Here is an 18686-nt window from a genome sequence, read left to right as displayed (position 1 = left end):
TCTTCTCAGGTGTTCTGGATCCAGACTGGAGCTTGTGTAAATCCTAGTTTTCCACGGGATGTAAAGTCTGTGGCAAAACAGAGAAACAAATAGAGACATAATTAGTGTATATGCTGTTCCAACAAAGTAAAATTCATTAGTTTAACCCAAGCTAAAAATTAATAATGCGCATTTGATCAGATACAACTGCAGTCACAAATTATGAGATGCATTATTCGAATGCTTGGTGAAAGAGATGTGTTTTTAATCTAGATTTAAACAGAGAGAGTGTGTCTGAACCCCGAACATTATCAGGAAGGCTATTCCAGAGTTTGGGAGCCAAATGTGAGAAAGCTCTACCTCCTTTAGTGGATTTTGCTATCCTAGGAACGACCAAAAGTCCAGCGTTTTGTGACCTTAGGGTGCGTGATGGGTTGTAGCGTGGTAGAAGGCTAGTTAGGTACACAGGAGCTAAACCATTTAGGGCCTTATAGGTAAGTAATGATAATTTGTAACTGATACGGAACTTAATAGGTAGCCAGTGCAGAGACTGTAAAATTGGGGTAATATGATCATATTTTCTTGACCTGGTAAGGACTCTAGCTGCTGCATTTTGGACGACCTGTAGCTTGTTTATTGACGAAGCAGGACAACCACCTAGAAGTGCATTACAATAGTCCAGTCTAGAGGTCATGAATGCATGAACTAGCTTTTCTGCATCAGAAACAGATAACATGTTTCGTAGCTTGGAAATGTTTCTAAGATGGAAAAATGCAAATGCAGACAAGTTGCTGTCTAATATGACACACAGATTTTTGTCTGTAGAGGAAGTAACAGTGCATCCGTCTAGTTGCAGATTGTAGTCTACTAAATTCTGTGTACTGTTCTTTGGTCCAATAAATGATATCTCTTGTCTTGTCGAAGCACCTTAAAAAAGTCTATTTTCCGTCAGACATAAAAAATAAATAGCAGGCCTCCCTTAGTGCACAATGTGTCTAGTTTTTATAAAATAAAAAAAGTAACCTAAAATGTGGGTGGCCTGGGCGAGATTTTGGATTTTATAAATTGGCATACTTAAACTTAATTATTTAATTTTATGACTGCTAGATTATAATCCTAGTCATGTTTTGGTGAATTAAAAGCAGGCAGTAATTTAACTGAAATGAAAACAACGTTACAGAAGTATATATTTATATTAAAGAAAATCAAGTAAAATTAAAGAAGCTGTTTACTCTTTGTAACAAGGTTCAACACAGTCTCAATAGGAAGGAAGAAGGCAGGGGTCGGCTTGTTGCTGGGACACTCGTTTATTCAGTAATACAAAATAAGAAAAACACGATGCCCTCTGGGCGTAGACAGCAAACGATTGCTTAAACACGGTCAATAACTTCAATAACTTTAAAGCACTGTTGTAGCTTCCCTAGTGCAGAACGAGGTCCCAGCGTGTCTCTCTCTCCTTCTCTCTGCGGTGACTCGGCTTATATCCGGTCTCTCCACGCCAATTACTGCAATCAAACACACGTGTTCGTTAATTGCATTTGACCTACTTACGCCTCGCTCTGCTCCCTCCGTCTCTCTCCCGTTGCGGATTCCGCTAAACCACGCCCCCCTCGCCACATACCCCCACCGCCCGACTCAGGCCGGGGAGCCGTCCGGCCTGCAGCCTCCCCCCCCCCCTCCTGGAGAGGAAGTCAGCCACAGCCATCTGTACACCCGGCCTGTGGATCACCTGAAATTTAAATGGCTGTAAAGCTAGATACCACCGGGTGATCCGCGCGTTGGTATCTTTCATGCGGTGGAGCCACTGCAGAGGAGCGTGGTCCGAACAGAGGGTGAACTCCCGCCCCAGGAGGTAATAACGGAGGGTAAGAACAGCCCACCTGATCGCTAGACATTCTTTTTCTATGGTGCTGTACATCGTCTCTCTCTTAGAGAGCTTCCGACTGATGTACAGCACCGGCCGTTCTTCCCCCTCCACCTCCTGGGACAGGACTGCGCCCAACCCTCTGTTCGACGCGTCTGTCTGCAAGATAAAGGGGAGAGAAAAGTTAGGTGCATTCAGGAGCGGTCCGCCACACAGGGCAGCTTTTAACTGGGTGAAAGCCTGCTGGCACTGCTCCGTCCACTGGACCGTATCTGGTGCCTCCTTTTTAGTTAAATCAGTCAGCGGGCTAGCAGTATCCGAAAAATTAGGTACAAACCTTCTATAATACCCTGCCAGCCCCAGGAACTGTCTAACCTCCTTTTTGGTCTTAGGCCTTGGACAAGTTGCAACTGCTGCCGTCTTATCAATTTGGGGACGCACCTGTCCATGACCCAAGTGGAAACCCAGATATCTTACTTCCACCCGCCCAATTGCACACTTCCTCGGATTAGCCGTGAGCCCAGCCCTCCTCAGCGTCTTCAGGACCGCTCGCAAATGCTGCATATGTCGCTGCCAATCCCCACTGTAGATGATGATGTCATCCAGGTAGGCGGCGGCATATGCAGCATGCGGACGGAGAATTTTGTCCATGAGACGCTGAAACGTGGCTGGAGCCCCGAATAGCCCGAACGGAAGAGTGACAAATTGGTGTAACCCGAACGGCGTGGTGAAAGCTGTTTTTTCTTTGGTCATGGGAGACAAGGGGATCTGCCAATAACCTTTAGTTAAATCCAGCGTCGAGTAAAAGCGAGCCGAGCCTAGCCGATCAAGCAATTCGTCCACCCGGGGCATTGGATATGCGTCAAATTTTGACACAGCATTCACCTTTCTATAATCCACACAGAACCGCACGGAGCCGTCTGTTTTAGGTACTAAGACGATCGGGCTCGCCCAGTCACTGTTGGATTCTTCTATTACTCCCATCTCTAGCATTGCCTCTAACTCCCCCTGAACCACCTTTTTTTTATGTTCAGGTAATCTATACGGCCGGCTGCGAACTACCACGCCCGGCTCGGTCTCAACATGGTGCTGAATGAGATTCGTTCGACCAGGCAGGGGCGAGAACACATCAGCAAAGGCTGCTTGAATGGACTTGATATCAGTGAGCTGCGATGGTGAGAGGTGGTCTCCTCCAGGGGCCAGAGCGAGAGATTGGGATTTTGAACTCGCTTCTGGACCGAGATCCTCCTCCCCACTCACTACCGTCGCCAGCAACACTGATTCCGCCTCAGACCATTTTTTTAATAGGTTGAGGTGGTATATTTGATGTGCCCCGCCCCTATCCGTTCGAGCTACCTCATAGTTAAGATCCCCAACCCGCCGTGTGACCTCAAAGGGTCCTTGCCACTTCGCGAGTAACTTTGAACTAGAGGTAGGGAGTAATACAAGCACTTTATCCCCCGGTGCAAATTGACGTAGCCTAGCCCCCCTGTTGTACAACCGACTCTGTTTGTCTTGAGCCTGCAACAAATTCTCCATGGATAGCCGCCCCAACGTGTGGAGTTTTGTTCTCAGGTCCATGACATATTGAATTTCGTTTTTGCTAGCAGAAGGTCCGTCCTCCCAAGTTTCTTTAAGGACGTCAAGGACCCCGCGGGGCTGGCGCCCATAAAGAAGCTCGAAGGGGGAAAACCCCGTGGAGGCTTGCGGGACCTCCCGTACAGCGAACAAGAGGGGTTCTAGCCACCTATCCCAATTTTTGGCGTCTTCCTGAACGAACTTACGAATCATGGATTTTAATGTGCGATTAAATCGCTCGACCAGCCCGTCTGTTTGTGGGTGATAGACGCTTGTTCGAATCGATCTAATGCCCAATAATTCATAAAGCTCGCGAATAGTACGTGACATAAACGCCGTGCCTTGATCGGTGAGGATCTCCTTTGGGATCCCCACCCGGGAGATTAATTGAAACAGTGCACTCGCCACACTCTTCGCGGAAATAGAGCGGAGAGGCACTGCCTCAGGATATCGCGTTGCATAGTCCACCAGAACTAATGCAAAGCGGTGTCCTCGTGCTGACCGCTCTAATGGCCCGATGAGGTCCATGCCAATTCGTTCGAAGGGGACCTGCATTAATGGAAGGGGGCACAATGGTGCTTTTGGGGTGGCCGGTGGATTCACCAGCTGACATTCACGACAAGCCGCGCACCATCTGCGCACATTCTCGTGAATGCCCGGCCAGAAGAAGCGGGCCATGAGACGGTTTAGTGTAGCCGCTTGCCCTAAATGCCCGGCCATTGGATTACAATGAGCCGCCTGGAAAAGCATTTCCCGGCGGCTTTTAGGTATCAACAACTGGGTTGTATCTTGCTTTGTCTGGGTGTCTTGGGTCACCCGATACAACCTATCTTTTAAAATTGAAAAGTAAGGATAAGAGAGCGGTTGGTCAGGGAGGAGAAGCTGTCCGTCGATCGAGCGAACCTGGTCAAAAGCATTTTTTAGCGTCTCATCGCGGGACTGTTCCAGGGGAAAATCATCGCGCTCCGGGAGGATGTTCCGCTCGGGAGCACTCGGTTCCCCTGCAACAGGTTCCGGTGGTTCCGGTTCAGCCTCTCCCACCTGCGCAACCGCTACTCCATCCCTCCCTTGTTTCCCCCAAGAGCCATCCGAACATAAATACCCCAATAATTCATTAAACGCGGGCCAATTCGTACCCAAAATTATCGGATGCCTGAGGTGCGGGTTAACGGCCACCTCTACTCTATGTTTTTCTCCCCTAAATTTAATATCCACAGGCAAAATAGGGTAATTCACCACTTCCCCGTGTACACACCGAACCCTAACCATGCGGCTATTATCCAATGCCTTCGGATGAATCAGGCTTTGATGGATGGAGGATTGGTTACATCCCGAATCCACCAAAGCCTGATATGTACCCCCCCTGATACTCACTGGTATTTGGTATAAGCCAGCCTGATCGAGGGCAGCCTTTGGCGCGTCGGGGACCCGGATCAACGTCCCCACTTCCATCACCGGACACCTATCGATAAAATGCCCTGGGTCCCCGCAACGCCAACAGGCCGGCCCAGACTTTACCGCCACCCTGGCGGCAGGAAGTAGGTCAAGCGATTGGCGAGGAGAGAGCGGAGAGGCCGGGGCCTGGGGAACGGATCCCATGGGCGAGGTCCCACCCCTGGGAGGAGCCCTGGGACCTGCTGGTGACTCAGCCCCGTAATTCGTCCTCCACCTCGGGGCTAGCTTCGACGGAAGCCCCCCACGGGACCTGGGGAGAGGGACAGATTTAGGGAGAGAGAGGGGAGGGGAGGAGAGAGAAGAAGAGAGAGAAGCAGATGGTAAGGGGTCGCCGACCCCTGGACACGCCACCATTTGGTCTTCCGCCAGCTGGATGGCCTGGTTCAGCGACGTCGGGCGGTGGCACTGGACCCACTGCGCTGTCTTCCTTGGCAGCTTGGCCACGAACTGCTCCAGTACCACACGATCGATCACGTCCTCGACGTCACTACTGTCGGCCATCAACCACTTGCGGCAGGAATCCCGGAGCTGCTGTGCCATCACGAAGGGCCGGCCAGACTCTTCCAGGGTTAGAGTCCTGAACCTCTGGCGATGTTGCTCCGGAGTCCGACCGACCCGCTGGAGGATGGCACGCTTGAGGTCCTGGTAGGCCAGGAGGTTTTGGACTGGCAGTTGGTGAGCGGCCACCTGCGCTTCCCCGGACAGCAGGGGAATGAGCCGCAGGGGCCAGTCCGCAGGGGGCCACCCTCGAGCCTCTGCCGATTTTTCAAACAGGTCCAGGAAGGCCTCCGGGTCATCCTGAGGCCCCATCTTGTTGAGCGGCAGAGGAGATGTCTGGTCTTTAAACGAAGGGGTGGCCCGGGCCTCCCGGTCTACCCAGCTCCGGAATAGCTCGCGGTCCTCATGCTGGGCCCGGAGGAGCGCCTCGAAGCGTTTGTCCTGCTCCTCCTTGATCGCCAGCATGTGTTGATGTTGTTCCTGATGAAGACCGGCGAGCGACTGGATGATGTCCGCAAATGGCGTACCTGACGGAGATTGCATGGCGGCGATGCTCTTCTTCCTTCCCGGGTTTTCGGCACCACTGTAACAAGGTTCAACACAGTCTCAATAGGAAGGAAGAAGGCAGGGGTCGGCTTGTTGCTGGGACACTCGTTTATTCAGTAATACAAAATAAGAAAAACACGATGCCCTCTGGGCGTAGACAGCAAACGATTGCTTAAACACGGTCAATAACTTCAATAACTTTAAAGCACTGTTGTAGCTTCCCTAGTGCAGAACGAGGTCCCAGCGTGTCTCTCTCTCCTTCTCTCTGCGGTGACTCGGCTTATATCCGGTCTCTCCACGCCAATTACTGCAATCAAACACACGTGTTCGTTAATTGCATTTGACCTACTTACGCCTCGCTCTGCTCCCTCCGTCTCTCTCCCGTTGCGGATTCCGCTAAACCACGCCCCCCTCGCCACACTCTTAAAAAGGCTATTTCAAAATACTGCATACATTTCAAGGGCTAATATACAGTCATTAACTTGTGATCTTTACTTCTATGGTATATTGATATTTTTCTGCTCCTCTTTGCCTTGTGACCCTGATCATTTTTTTTTTCACATTTTGTAGAACTAATAATTAAAGATTAAGAGCAAATAAATGGCAAAACTACTTTAACTAAGTGCACCATGCATTATTAATGCGTTATGATGATTATTATAATTACGTCATGATGCAGATAGTGTTTAAATTAGTCCAACATTACATAATGCTAAATATGTTTACTTGAGGTCATTTATTTTATTCTAATATTACCTTTTAACCGTTTTAACTGACAGTGGTAATAGGTCAAGTTTTACATATTTTTTTTTTTTTACTTCTGGTTAACGGTTAAACAGTTAATATGAGCATCCCTGTTCTGACATTTTCATTTATAAAAAATTGTTAAATGTACAGTTCATCTTATAAGGTTCAAAAAGGAGCCATGAAAACAGGTCATATATAAGAACCCTGCTACAACAAAGATTATAAAATTAAATTACATGTGCCAAATAATCAGTGGATCATTATAGAACCTACAGGTTACATTTTGAATCTTTATTATAGTTGGAAGTTCATATTTGCACTTTAAAGAGCCTTTCTGAACTCCAAAGTTTCAATTAAGAGACTCATACCTGGCTTCGCTCCACTTTTGTCCCTATCAATCGGCATATGCTATCCTTTTATCACAGCGTTAAAATAAAATAAAAAGAGTTAAAATAAAAATAGAATAAAAGTGTAGGCTACATGATTATTCACATGAGATTTTAAGTGTCAAGCTTTAGCATAAACTGCAACACTATACTAGGATTATGAACTAATGTGATGTATCTGTCAGGAACCAAGTTTGATCTTTCTCTCTTCTCTAATTTTTTCTTTTGTTTCTATTGGTTGCTCTCAGTTGATGTGCATGTGTTTCTTTCCTTTCATTTGGCTGTTATTTAGTTTCCGCTGTTTCTTTGTGGGATTATTTTCTCTTGTCTGCTCATGCTAGTCACCGTGCATCTGTTTCTGTTACTGATTGCCTGCCTGGTGTTGATTTAAGTTGTGCCTACTGGATTCTGTGTTTGCCTCTGTGGATCTTTCTCAGAATGTTTTCTCCCATTGATCTTCTCACTTGGCCTTCAACTGCGCTCCCCTGTCCACTGAATTCTCCAGTCCAGAGTTTGCCCCATCGGCCGGTGACCGCTGTTTCAGTTGCTTTTCTTTTGTTTAATAAACATTCACAACTGCCTTTGCTTTTCTATTTGTAATTTAACATACTGCAACTAAATGACTTAATACAGGCCTACTTAGATCCTTAATATCCTTAATATTTTCAAATGTATGGTAAGTAGAAATGTTTTAGTATGAATTAAAGTTTGTAAAAAATGTTTTTTTGTAAAAATAGTTTAGTAGTTAATGTCACACAACAACGCCACTACAGCCCTTCCACGTCTGACATTTCTACACCGTTATAATTTCATCGTGGATGAGCAACTTTTGGAAAACGCTCAAAAACCCAAGTGTGGATGGATGCACATTAGCAATCCTGTTTATTTCTTCTTGATTTACAGTGGTTTTGACTTGAACATTGTTCACCGCTTGTGTGTTTTTTCCTTGCATCAGCAAGTTTGCTGATCGCCTGACCTTTGCCTGTCCCTGGTTTTAAGTTTGAAAATGTAAGTTCAGCAAAGCCTTGTTGATTTTCATGATGTAAAAAAAAGATGAAACTGTGAGGGAGGTTAGGGGAGGATGCACACACAACCAAATAAAAAGCACAGAACAGTCAAGTTTTTTCAGATATTTTAATCATCGCTATCATGAGCTTTTAAGTGAACCAATGAAGAAAATGTTTCTCAAATTAGTTTTGTTCTGTTTGTGTTTGTTGGGTCTGGTTGGCAGGGGTGCATTAACACCCAAGGATCAACAGGATGAAGCCTATAGGCTTTTGCCCAGACGTTATAGTTCCATAAAGGACATGGTTACAGGTAAATTCTATTTTTCATATGATGATTTTATATATGGGAGTTTGCAGCAGTGACAACAGCATTGTAAGTAGCTCCGCCCCTTTTCAGTGCTGCACTTGTTTTCTTCTGTGTTACGTTTGTATTTCCACAGCATGAATTTAAGATTATACAACTTTACTTCTTGTTTAAAAACACACATTTGTAAATTTTCAGGACTCACAATGGCGTTTTTGGTGACGCCCTGCTGTGTGAAACAACCGGACTGGACAACTATTTTTTTTGTAATATATTACAGGGCAAGTTCATTTACATAAAAATGTGTGAATGTAATCTGTATGTAAATAACATTTTTAGATTCAGTCATTGTGATCAGAGGTACTGCTTCAATGAAAAACAGTAATTGCAATATTGCATAAATATGATAAACATTCAACAGTACAACAATATATTTTAGAGAGCAGGGTGGCCTTACTGGCCTATATATATACAGTACATACTGTTAGGTCCATATATATTTGGACACTGACACAACTGTCATAATTTTGGCTCTGTATGACGCCAGAATAGAATTAAAATGAAACAATCAAGATTAAATCAAAATGCAGACTTTATGCTTTAATTCAAGGGGTTGAATTATATATATAACACCAAATGCTACCAATTTCAGGGCTTCAAGTGCAATTGGACAAATACATATAATTATAAATAAAATGTTTTAATTGAGCGCAGCGTTTGTTCAGTCAGGCCACGGAGGCATAGGCTGTGACCAGCTGATGTGGTCAGCTGTCAAATGGCTCCAATCACTACCATTCTCCAATTAGACATGGGACATATATACGTGGCTCGGAAAGTATGCACAAATAGTTTGCAAGGCTCAAACTACTCACAAGGAACTCAGGAACTAATCAGACAGCGAATCTATCGCCATAGGAAGCATTAAAATCAGGATTTTTTTGGGCAGGATTCCCACAGAGTATTTCACCAGAGATCAAGTCGTGAACTAAGTGAATTCGCCACATTGTTTGTCAAGCGATGGACTGAAAGTGATATGAGCGAGCACTTGATATAGACACTTGTCCGCGATTCATCGCCAAAGTTGTACTAATAGCCTACGACTGACCCAACAACTTTACAAGATATCTGCTTCCCCCGCTGGAAGAAGAAAGACGTTCAAGAAGAATCAAAGCATGCACGAACAACTGACCATTTCTATGAGGTTCCATTTGTGCCAAAATTATGTCCACATGCTGTCAGTCTATGCTATGTGTCGTCATCTGTCCTTGTCGTTTGACTGTGTCGTCTTGCGTATCATTGCTGCATGTGTCATGACTATGTGTTTTTTTATTCTGTCATTACTATGCGTCGTTTCCCTCTGTTGATACTATGTGGACATCCTCAGAAATCAGTCATTAAAAGAATAGGTGTAATGCCTCAGACTAAAATGCTACAGTCATCGGGCAAAACTGCATCGCACCTCGGACTGAAAAGCTTCAGGTCTCAGGAAAAACGACGTCAGGTCTCATACAATTTGGCATCAGACTAAACGGACTCAGACACTTAAGACACTTTGCTGTAGACCCATTCCACATAATAATATTCATTAAAACTGTATGTTAACACGTAGGAGCTTACTGCATGAATCCGTGAGTAGGCTACAGTTTACAAATCCATGGGAACGGATTGCGAAAGTGTGCATGCAGATTATGAATTTGTGGGTACAGATTCAAAAACCAAGGGTACGGTTTATAAAATCTGAGCGTACAGATTGGAAATTCATGGGCTAGAACATTCGAACCAGAAAGACAAAGCTTACATTTGACTAAAAGGTTTTTGTCTGTATGCTCAACTAAAGTGAAATAATGAGCATATTTCCACTTTGAGAAACTCGTGTTGCTCTCGGCTTGACTCGCCATGACTGCCGCACATACTTGAATAAACAGAAACATGCCCACAGTGCATCTTCGTGTTTACAGTGGTTGGCATCCACCAATCCTACAATGCGTCGCTGCTGCAAACAGGTTAGGCTGCACTTCAGTCAAAATTAATTAATTTGTAAAAAAGTAACGGACAATGCACCATATGGTAACAGTAACGGAGTTAATTTATTTAAAAATTAATGCATTACAGTATAAGTTACTGCCAAAAGTAACTGGACAACATTCTTAGAAAAAAAGGGTTCATTGGGGTGCTATATAGAACCATAGGGTTCTTTACTCAACTTCAAAGAACCTTTTATGCTAAAAAGGTTCTATAATGACAAGAAAGAACCCTTTTGGCTCAAAGGTTCTTTAGGCTATTATTCATTCATATATTACATTATTCTGTAACATTTTGTATTTGTAATTAAATTATCGTTTGTAGTAACTTAATATCACATTTTAATCATGCTGATTTTTGGAGAAAAACTGAAATAGCACTCTTCGTGTGATATTGATTAACTAGATAAAATGATATAAATATATGCATTTTCTAACCCCCACATTCATACATGCATTTGAATACACCAAATAATGCAGTGAAAGAATGCAGTCAAAATGCACATGCACCACGCGCACTAGTATGACTTCATCATGTCACTTTACATTAGCCTAGATGCGTGCACTTTTCAGGCACGATTTGTTTAGTTTTTGAATATACACTGTCAAAAAGCACATCATTAAAACAAAGAAATATGAGTTCAAATATCACACCTAAACACGCGTGGAAAACGAAATTAGAGCTAACTACTAAATTATTTAAAAATGCCTATCCATTTACAGCTATGATTTGCGAACCTCAAACTGACTTAAATGATTCGCGAACCTGCTCCAAACTTCCAAACTAGCTCAAATGATTCACGAAACAACTACCACAAACTCCGAACTCAAGAAATGTCTTAAATGATTCACGCTCCTAACTCCCAAACTGACTCAAATGATTCGCGAACCCTCTACAAACTCCTGAACTGATTCATATGATTCGCAATCCCCAAAATGATTCAAATGATCTGCAAAGGCGCTCCGAACTCCCAAACTGACTCAAATGTTTCGCGATCCCCAAACTGATTGAAATGATTAGCGATCCAGCTCCGAACTCCCGAAATGACTCATTCACACTCCGAACTCCCAAACTGACTCAAATGATTCGCGATCCCACTCCGAATTCCCAAACTGACTTGATTCGTGAACCTTCTCCAAACTTCCAAACTGTCTCAAATGATTTGCGATCCAGCTTCGAACTCCCGAAATGACTCATTCACGCTCCGAACTCCCAAACTGACTCAAATGATCCACGAAGCCGCTCCAAACTTCCAAACTGACACAAATGATTCGCGAACCCGCTCTGAACTCGACGACACATAGCATAGATAGACAGCATGTCGACATAATTTTTTATTCATCTCCAGACATCTTCACGAAGCTAAGCAAAGTTTCTTTCATTTTATTGCCTAGTGTTATGTTGGTGAACATGCTTCAGACAATGCTTATTGTCCAAAGCTAATTGTTCAGTTATGTTTGTTGGCCTGCTATTGTATTACCAAACCGGTAACACTAGTATACCAGTTAAATATACCCATGAGCCTTGTTAATCTGTTGCCAAGGCTGTCGATATGAATTGGCTGGTGCTTCAGGTTCATCCATTGGGGTTTGCTTTCATTAAACTTATCCGAATATTTCCAACACACTGTGTTAAAATCAGTGATACGCTGTTGCTCAAGCTAACTGGTGTATCGATAAAGTGCTTTATATTAAATGTACAGATTGTAACTTTTGCAGTTCAGTAAAACTGGCAAGATATTCACAGATTCAACTTTTCCGGATCAATAACTCGCGAGCAAAACTTTTAGTACACATAATAGGCCTCTTTTCACTCGTAGTGATGTAGTGAACGAGTTTGCCTGAAAACAAGCGTTCCTCCGCTCTGTACAAAATACGTTGATCTCAAAAGCGCTGGTGTCTGAGAGACAAGTCCGAAGGGACCTTCTGCAAAGTGCGAAAAAAGGCTACTAATAAAATACTCAATAACTTTACAGTTACATACTGTAGTGTCACCAAATTCAATTCACACATCACTGTTCTCCTGCTGCTACAATCTACTACAACGTTGATTTTGGAAATATGTGTTTTTGCACATTATTTTATTATTTTTTTCATTATGAAAAATAGTTAATAACTTTACTTATAACTTTTACAGTAAAGTTATTAACCATTATGTTCAATAACAGTGAAGTTATTAACTATTTTTCATAATAAAACACCATAAATGTGTAAAAGCAATTACTTCAAAATGACAGTTGTAGTATAACCATTAGGAGAGCAGTGATGAATTAACTGAATTTGGTGAAAGTACAGTGCATTATATTAATGTTATTAATTTTTTCTTTATTAAAATCAATAAAAATGTGTAAAACCAATTCATTTCAAAACCACTGTTGTAGTATAATCAGCAGGAGAGCAGTGATGTGTGAACTGAATTTTGTGGAAGTCAGGGCCGGCGCAAGCTAAAATGCCGCTCTAGCCCCACCTCACATTCACAATTAGGGATCCTTAAGATGCATGTAAACAAATGTATTTATTTATTTATTTTTTATCCATGAAATTACACTAAAATAAAAACGTTCAAGCGTGTTTTCAGAGGTTTTTTTTTTATTCTGCAAAAAGGTGAAAAAAGGTACACAATGCAACAGCTGCGTATAATTTCTGATTTATAGGCTAATAGATAGTGTACAGAATAAAACTAAACATATGCACACAACTTTTTAGCTCACAAAACTGGAAGTTTCGATTTTTTCTTGACTGATACATACATTCACACACCTACATTTCAGAAGCGTGCGCGTCGGGCTTTCACAGTGGCAAACGCTTTGATTGCGTCCTCGAGTTTAACTTGTACTTCGGATATCATTTTTATCAGTTTAAGCTTTGAGAAACTGCATTCTCCAGAGCTCACAGTGACAGGGAGAATGAGAAGCACTCTCGATGCTACAAAAACATTTGGAAAATTGTTTTCCATCCCTTTTTCACAGATGAATTTAAGTGCATCCAGTGGCGTCTGCCCAAAGCAGTCAGCTCTTCAAACAATTAATGCCCATTAATGTCCCGTGAGTTTCCATGAGTCAGGGCCTTTTCCAGTCCTAAGCAATCCTGAAGAACTATTGTATTCTCCTTTTCTTTGAGAGATGCGATGTCATATAAAAATCCAAATACGCACCCATGGTCTCTAAGCAGCGAAAAGTGCTCTTCCAAGGAGGCGTTTGTACTCATGACCAGATAATTATATTTAATTTTGACATTTTTGAATATACATTAAAGTATTTTGCATGCATATAGACCCACTAATACTGCCGGGCGGGAATTTTTATTCGAAATGTAAGGTTGTTTTATTTATTTATAGCTACAAAAAAAAAAAATTCTGTTGAAGTGCGATAATTGTAACCCAATGTGAAACAAACAAATAAATTAATAATTCTCTCTCTCTCTCTCTGTCCCCCTCTCTCTCTCTCGCTCTCTCGCCCCCCTGGCTGAGCTGCCGCCCTAGGCCGCTGCCTATTTCGCCTATAGGCACGCGCCGGCCCTGGTGGAAGTACAGTGTGTTACAGTAAAGTTATTAACCATTATGTTCAATAACTATATTAAGTTATTAACTATTTTTCATAATAGAAAATCATAAAACATTTTTGTAAAAGCAATTACTTTCAAAATCAAAGTTGTAGTATAACCAGCAGGGGAGCAGTGTTGTCTGAACTGAATTTGGTGGAAGTACAGTGTGTTACAGTGAAGTTATTTACATTTTTCATAATAAAAAAAATCAATAAAAATGTACCAAAGCAATTATTTTCAATATGAGTGTTGTAGTATAACCAGCAGGAGAGCAGTGATGTGTGAACTGAATTTGGTGACACTACAGTGTGTTACTGTGAAGTTATTGAGTATTTTATTAGTAGACTTTTTTTCGCTTTTCGCACTTTGCAGACGGTCCCTTCGGACTTGTCTCTCAGACACCAGCGCTTTGAGATCAATGTGTTTTTTACAGAGCGGAGGAACGCGTGTTTTCTAACAAACTCGCTTGTAGCTCGTTTACTACATCACTAAGAGGGAAAAGAGGCCTAATTCGTATACTAAAAACGTTTTGCCCGCAATTTATTAATCCAGAAAATTGGAATCTCTGAATATCTTGCCAGTTTTACCGAACTAATTTAGCTCTTGTCAATGCTAAACATCATCTGGACAAGGGCTATTGCAGTTGCCTAAATTCGAGTACTGACCATATGCTGTACTGCTTTAAATGGGCATGCTGCTTTTTTTAGCTGTTATAAAAGAGCACCCTTCGCTACTTCTATCTTCCGTAAGGGGATGCTGCACTCTATGCTCTTCAGAAGGTCTTTGCTTAAAAGCTATCAGGATATTGGCACTGCTTGCTTGAGGCTTATCTAGTGTCCAGTATCATATCATGCTACACCTGCCATTGCTTAAGCAGGATTTATGCTTTCGCCAGGCTCCACTGTGAACCTCTGCTGATTGCGCGCACGCACCTGACCAAACGGTCAAGGCTTTATACACAATTCCGGCGAAACATGGAAGTAAAGCAGTGCCGCCATTACTGCGTGCCTTGCTGCTAAGGAAGTAGCAGAAGTATCGTGTTTTGTCCCATAGTCGGCTGTAGGAGGTGTTAGCTGTACGAAAAGTTATTATTATTATTTTTAACTACATATGCTGTTCAGTGATGCCGGGAAGAGCGTTTGGTTGGCTGTTTTAACAACAGCACAAAACTACAGGCCTGGATTAAAACCGTTTGTGAAATTCACGAACCTTTGTTGCACATTGACTGCCCATGTTTACGGCAATACAGATTACACAGAGTTCCTGGTCGAGCGGATGACCAAGATGTGCGTCAAAAGTGGATGAAACACATAAATGGAGATGGCTTCAAGCCAAACAAGAATACTGTGACAGAATCTGAGAGCTGAGATTGTTTTTCTATTATAAGTAACCTGCTGTCTAGTCTGACGGTCTCCGTGTCCTCTTTGCTTCGCAATTTTTCTGTGCGTGAGAAAATGGATGTGTGCCGTGAGGCGTGAGAGCATGTGAAAAGCGTCAATTGCGTGTGTCTCACATTTTATTGCATTTGTATTAGTTGTTTGAAGAGTAAAAAAAAAAAGAATCAATGGGTCTTAACGCAATTACAATCGGCAAGTCAGACTAAAAGGGGAAAAAAATAATTCATTGGGCCGGTCCTAAATTGACAGGGTCGGTTGGGTTATGGCGAACAAGAATATTTTTAAGGATGGCCTAATAATTTTTTTAAACTTGTGAACATATTAGCAACACAGCTAGTAATGAGCGTTCGGTTTTATTGTTGTCATCAATTAATACACTTCTTAATTACATTACATATTTTTACATTATTACATTATGTTGTCAATAAATTACCTTTATCAGTATTTTTTGACCACTGCCTGACATCCTCTACCCAATGTTCCCTTTCCCCAGACATTTTCTTTAATGAGCAGTATCCGCTTTCATTGAAATGTCATTATAGGGCACTGGCAAGTGTCACACCGTCACACTTCGCAGGCACGCAGTAATGGCGGCAGGCAAGATGGCGGCGCCCATAAAGTTTGCGGCGGATTTGTGTATACTTGTCACGTCAGCTGTCATACAGGGTAGGACGGTTACTTGAAATTCTTGAAAATGCTTGAAATTGAAAATGCAGTGCACCGATTCATAATAATTAGTTTTCTTCTTGAATGGTTAATCATTGTTTTTCATAAATAAAGCAGCTCCATTCGAGTCTAAAGTAATAAAGCACGTGTGGCTGTAGTGTGCTCTTTATAACGCGCATCCTCCGATAGAGGAGAGGGAGAAAAAAAACAAAACCTTCTTGTCAGGGGTTGCTGCTTCAGTCAGCGATGGCTCGAAATGACAAATTATGGAAAACTAAACACTTGAGTTGTTTTCCATGGGATAATGTGCACTTTAAGCTTAAAGGTAAACTACATTTTCCCTGCTCAATTAAACTACATCTTAAGACTTAAGACTTAAGGTTCACCAGCATCAGGGTAGGTAGGCTATTATTGGCATTAAAATAAATATTACACGCTTAAGTTGTGATCATGTGCTCACTGCACTGGACTCTCTCGAATATCGTCATCATAAACCGCAGAAACTATGTAAACAAGGATTGATTCGTGGTGTAGTCCGCGAGATGGAGTGGAATTATCAGTCATTAATCAGGATGGTTTGTTGCTCGGTTCTGTACATTTAAATCCCGAATGGATTAACCATCTTGTCTCATGCTACTAAAATTACCTAATGAAGGATGTATGAATATGACGTGTCATTCCCCCACCAAAAATATAATCAACATTAATCATCATTGTGACTAAATCTAAGGACATTCAAATGTAAGGACGTTCATACAAACTGTTTGTACCAGTCCAAACGTACCATCTGCTGGCAATTTGCTGATTTTTGTTTAGAACACTACAAATTGCTTATGTGCCTTCAAAAAATCCAAACAATTTTCAAGCTGTGTCTTTGTTGTATCTGTGCATGTGCTTTAACTGAGATAAGAGTATGTATGTAAACCGGTAATTTACCACAGTTTTAAAGAGCTGAAAAATTCAACTGTCCTTGGAAGTGCTTAAATTTTACGTTTGAAGGTGTAAGAACCCTGGTGTACTATTCTCTGAACAACAGGGGGGTGACGAGGAGTAATCATCCTCTAAAACCATCGGGAATCACTAGTGAGAAGTTACTGGCTGCATCCAAAACTTTAGCAGCTGAGTATCATGCATTAGTTTGCGTTTGACTTCACGCAGTACTGCGCAAACTGATCACAATCTGACTTGGAATCATGCCGGTTAGAAATTTTGTCCGGCTTGAGACGGCGCCAATGCCAAATGACTGTCACGTGTGGCATCAAAGTACCTTGAGAGTGTTTCGAGAGCAGCCGGCTGACTCAGCTGACGCAGTTTGTCCAGAGTGACTGCAGGAGCGCTGATGACGACACAGCTGTTTCACGATTGGCCAGATTCATCACGTGTGTTTCGTTGCATTTGCAGTTCCAATAATGGCCACAAATATGTTTTTTTAGAACGTTAAAAGCTTTTTAATGTAGTCACACTAATTTATTGAGTCAAAGCGTATATATATCCAACTGCATTAGTATTTAAATAGTATGCGATTATGTAGAACTTTTATTCATGAAAATATGGCACTGTATTAAGCAGTATAAAAGTGTTTCTGTTGCTCATGAAAATGTTTCTAAAACTTATACTGAATTTTATTTACTTCATCTGTGATAAAGTATGCAAACACTACGTGGGTGTCACTAATGGGAGCAGAAGTGACCTACTGACATGTCTGTTTTCAACTCCACCCCCTACAGCAAGTGGCTGCTCTCGTTGATCGCCGTGCTTCAAGTTGAACACACCCCATGACTTGCAGGCAGCGTTTTTGCACAGTCACCTCATTATCTGATTTGACAGGCTCATTAACTGATCTGCTGAGGCAGAGTAATGGTATTACAGCATGATCTAGAGTTAAATATAGAAAGTTGGTGATGACTAAGTGGATATTTCGTATGAAATGTACATTTACCAAAAAAAATAAAAACTAGGGCCTGCTGTTTTTTCCCGCTGGAGAGAAAACCCTTTGGGGCTTTAACTGCAGGGGCCTGTTGTTCTATTCCTCAGCAAGGGATGAACACCCCTATCTACTTAAATTAAAGATGGGCCTGCTATTCTCTCCCTCCTTTTGAGAGGAGAATATCCCTCTGCTAGCCAGTAGGCTGCATTAAGAATATCTCAATAACATTGTCAAGAACCCCTATAAGGAACCATACTGCCAAAGATAAATTGTGTTCAATAAACTCAATTATCTTGCCAAAGTGGTCCTGTCTGAAATCGAGCGCAGCGTTTGTTCAGTCAGGCCACGGAGGCATAGGTTGCGACCAGCTGATGCGGTCAGCTGAAAAATGGCTCCAATCACTAACATTTTCCAATTAGACATGGGACATATACGTGGCACTACTGCTCGGTAAGCATGTTCAGATGGCTCACAACCCTCTTTCCCTCCCCCATTATAAGCATGAGCATATTACCGTGCAGCTTCTGGTGGTCGTCTCTTTGTTTCAGATCACTAAGTCCGGTTGGCATGGACCTCACTGAGGTCCACTGAGAGACCCTCATCCTCATAACCCAAGCTACAGGAAAGACGTCCCACTGCCACATTTACACGATTACCACTATTTGCTTTTTAAAGACATTTATTAAGTGTCTTAATAGTCATGTATTTCCAAGCTGATGGTTCCCGGGGGTTAATGTTTAAGCTCTTGTACGTTCAATTAATTTTGGA

The 18686-nt window shown here is 42.5% G+C and overlaps 1 protein-coding gene across 1 annotated transcript; it reads right to left on the bottom strand.

Annotated features, from left to right (window-relative positions):
• Window positions 1-1426: 1426 nt before the first annotated feature.
• Window positions 1427-5995, bottom strand: LOC113099096 (putative SCAN domain-containing protein SCAND2P). The gene is made up of 2 exons (XM_026264173.1): window positions 4796-5995; window positions 1427-1484 (listed from the first exon to the last, which is right to left on the bottom strand). The coding sequence occupies exons 1-2, from the start codon at window positions 5915-5917 to the stop codon at window positions 1482-1484; spliced, it is 1125 nt and encodes a 374-aa protein (XP_026119958.1). The 5' UTR covers window positions 5918-5995; the 3' UTR covers window positions 1427-1481.
• Window positions 5996-18686: the final 12691 nt, after the last annotated feature.

This window comes from Carassius auratus, unplaced genomic scaffold, assembly GCF_003368295.1.
Source record: "Carassius auratus strain Wakin unplaced genomic scaffold, ASM336829v1 scaf_tig00216862, whole genome shotgun sequence".
Taxonomy (NCBI): domain Eukaryota; kingdom Metazoa; phylum Chordata; class Actinopteri; order Cypriniformes; family Cyprinidae; genus Carassius; species Carassius auratus.
This window is presented reverse-complemented; position numbering and strand designations above follow the sequence as displayed.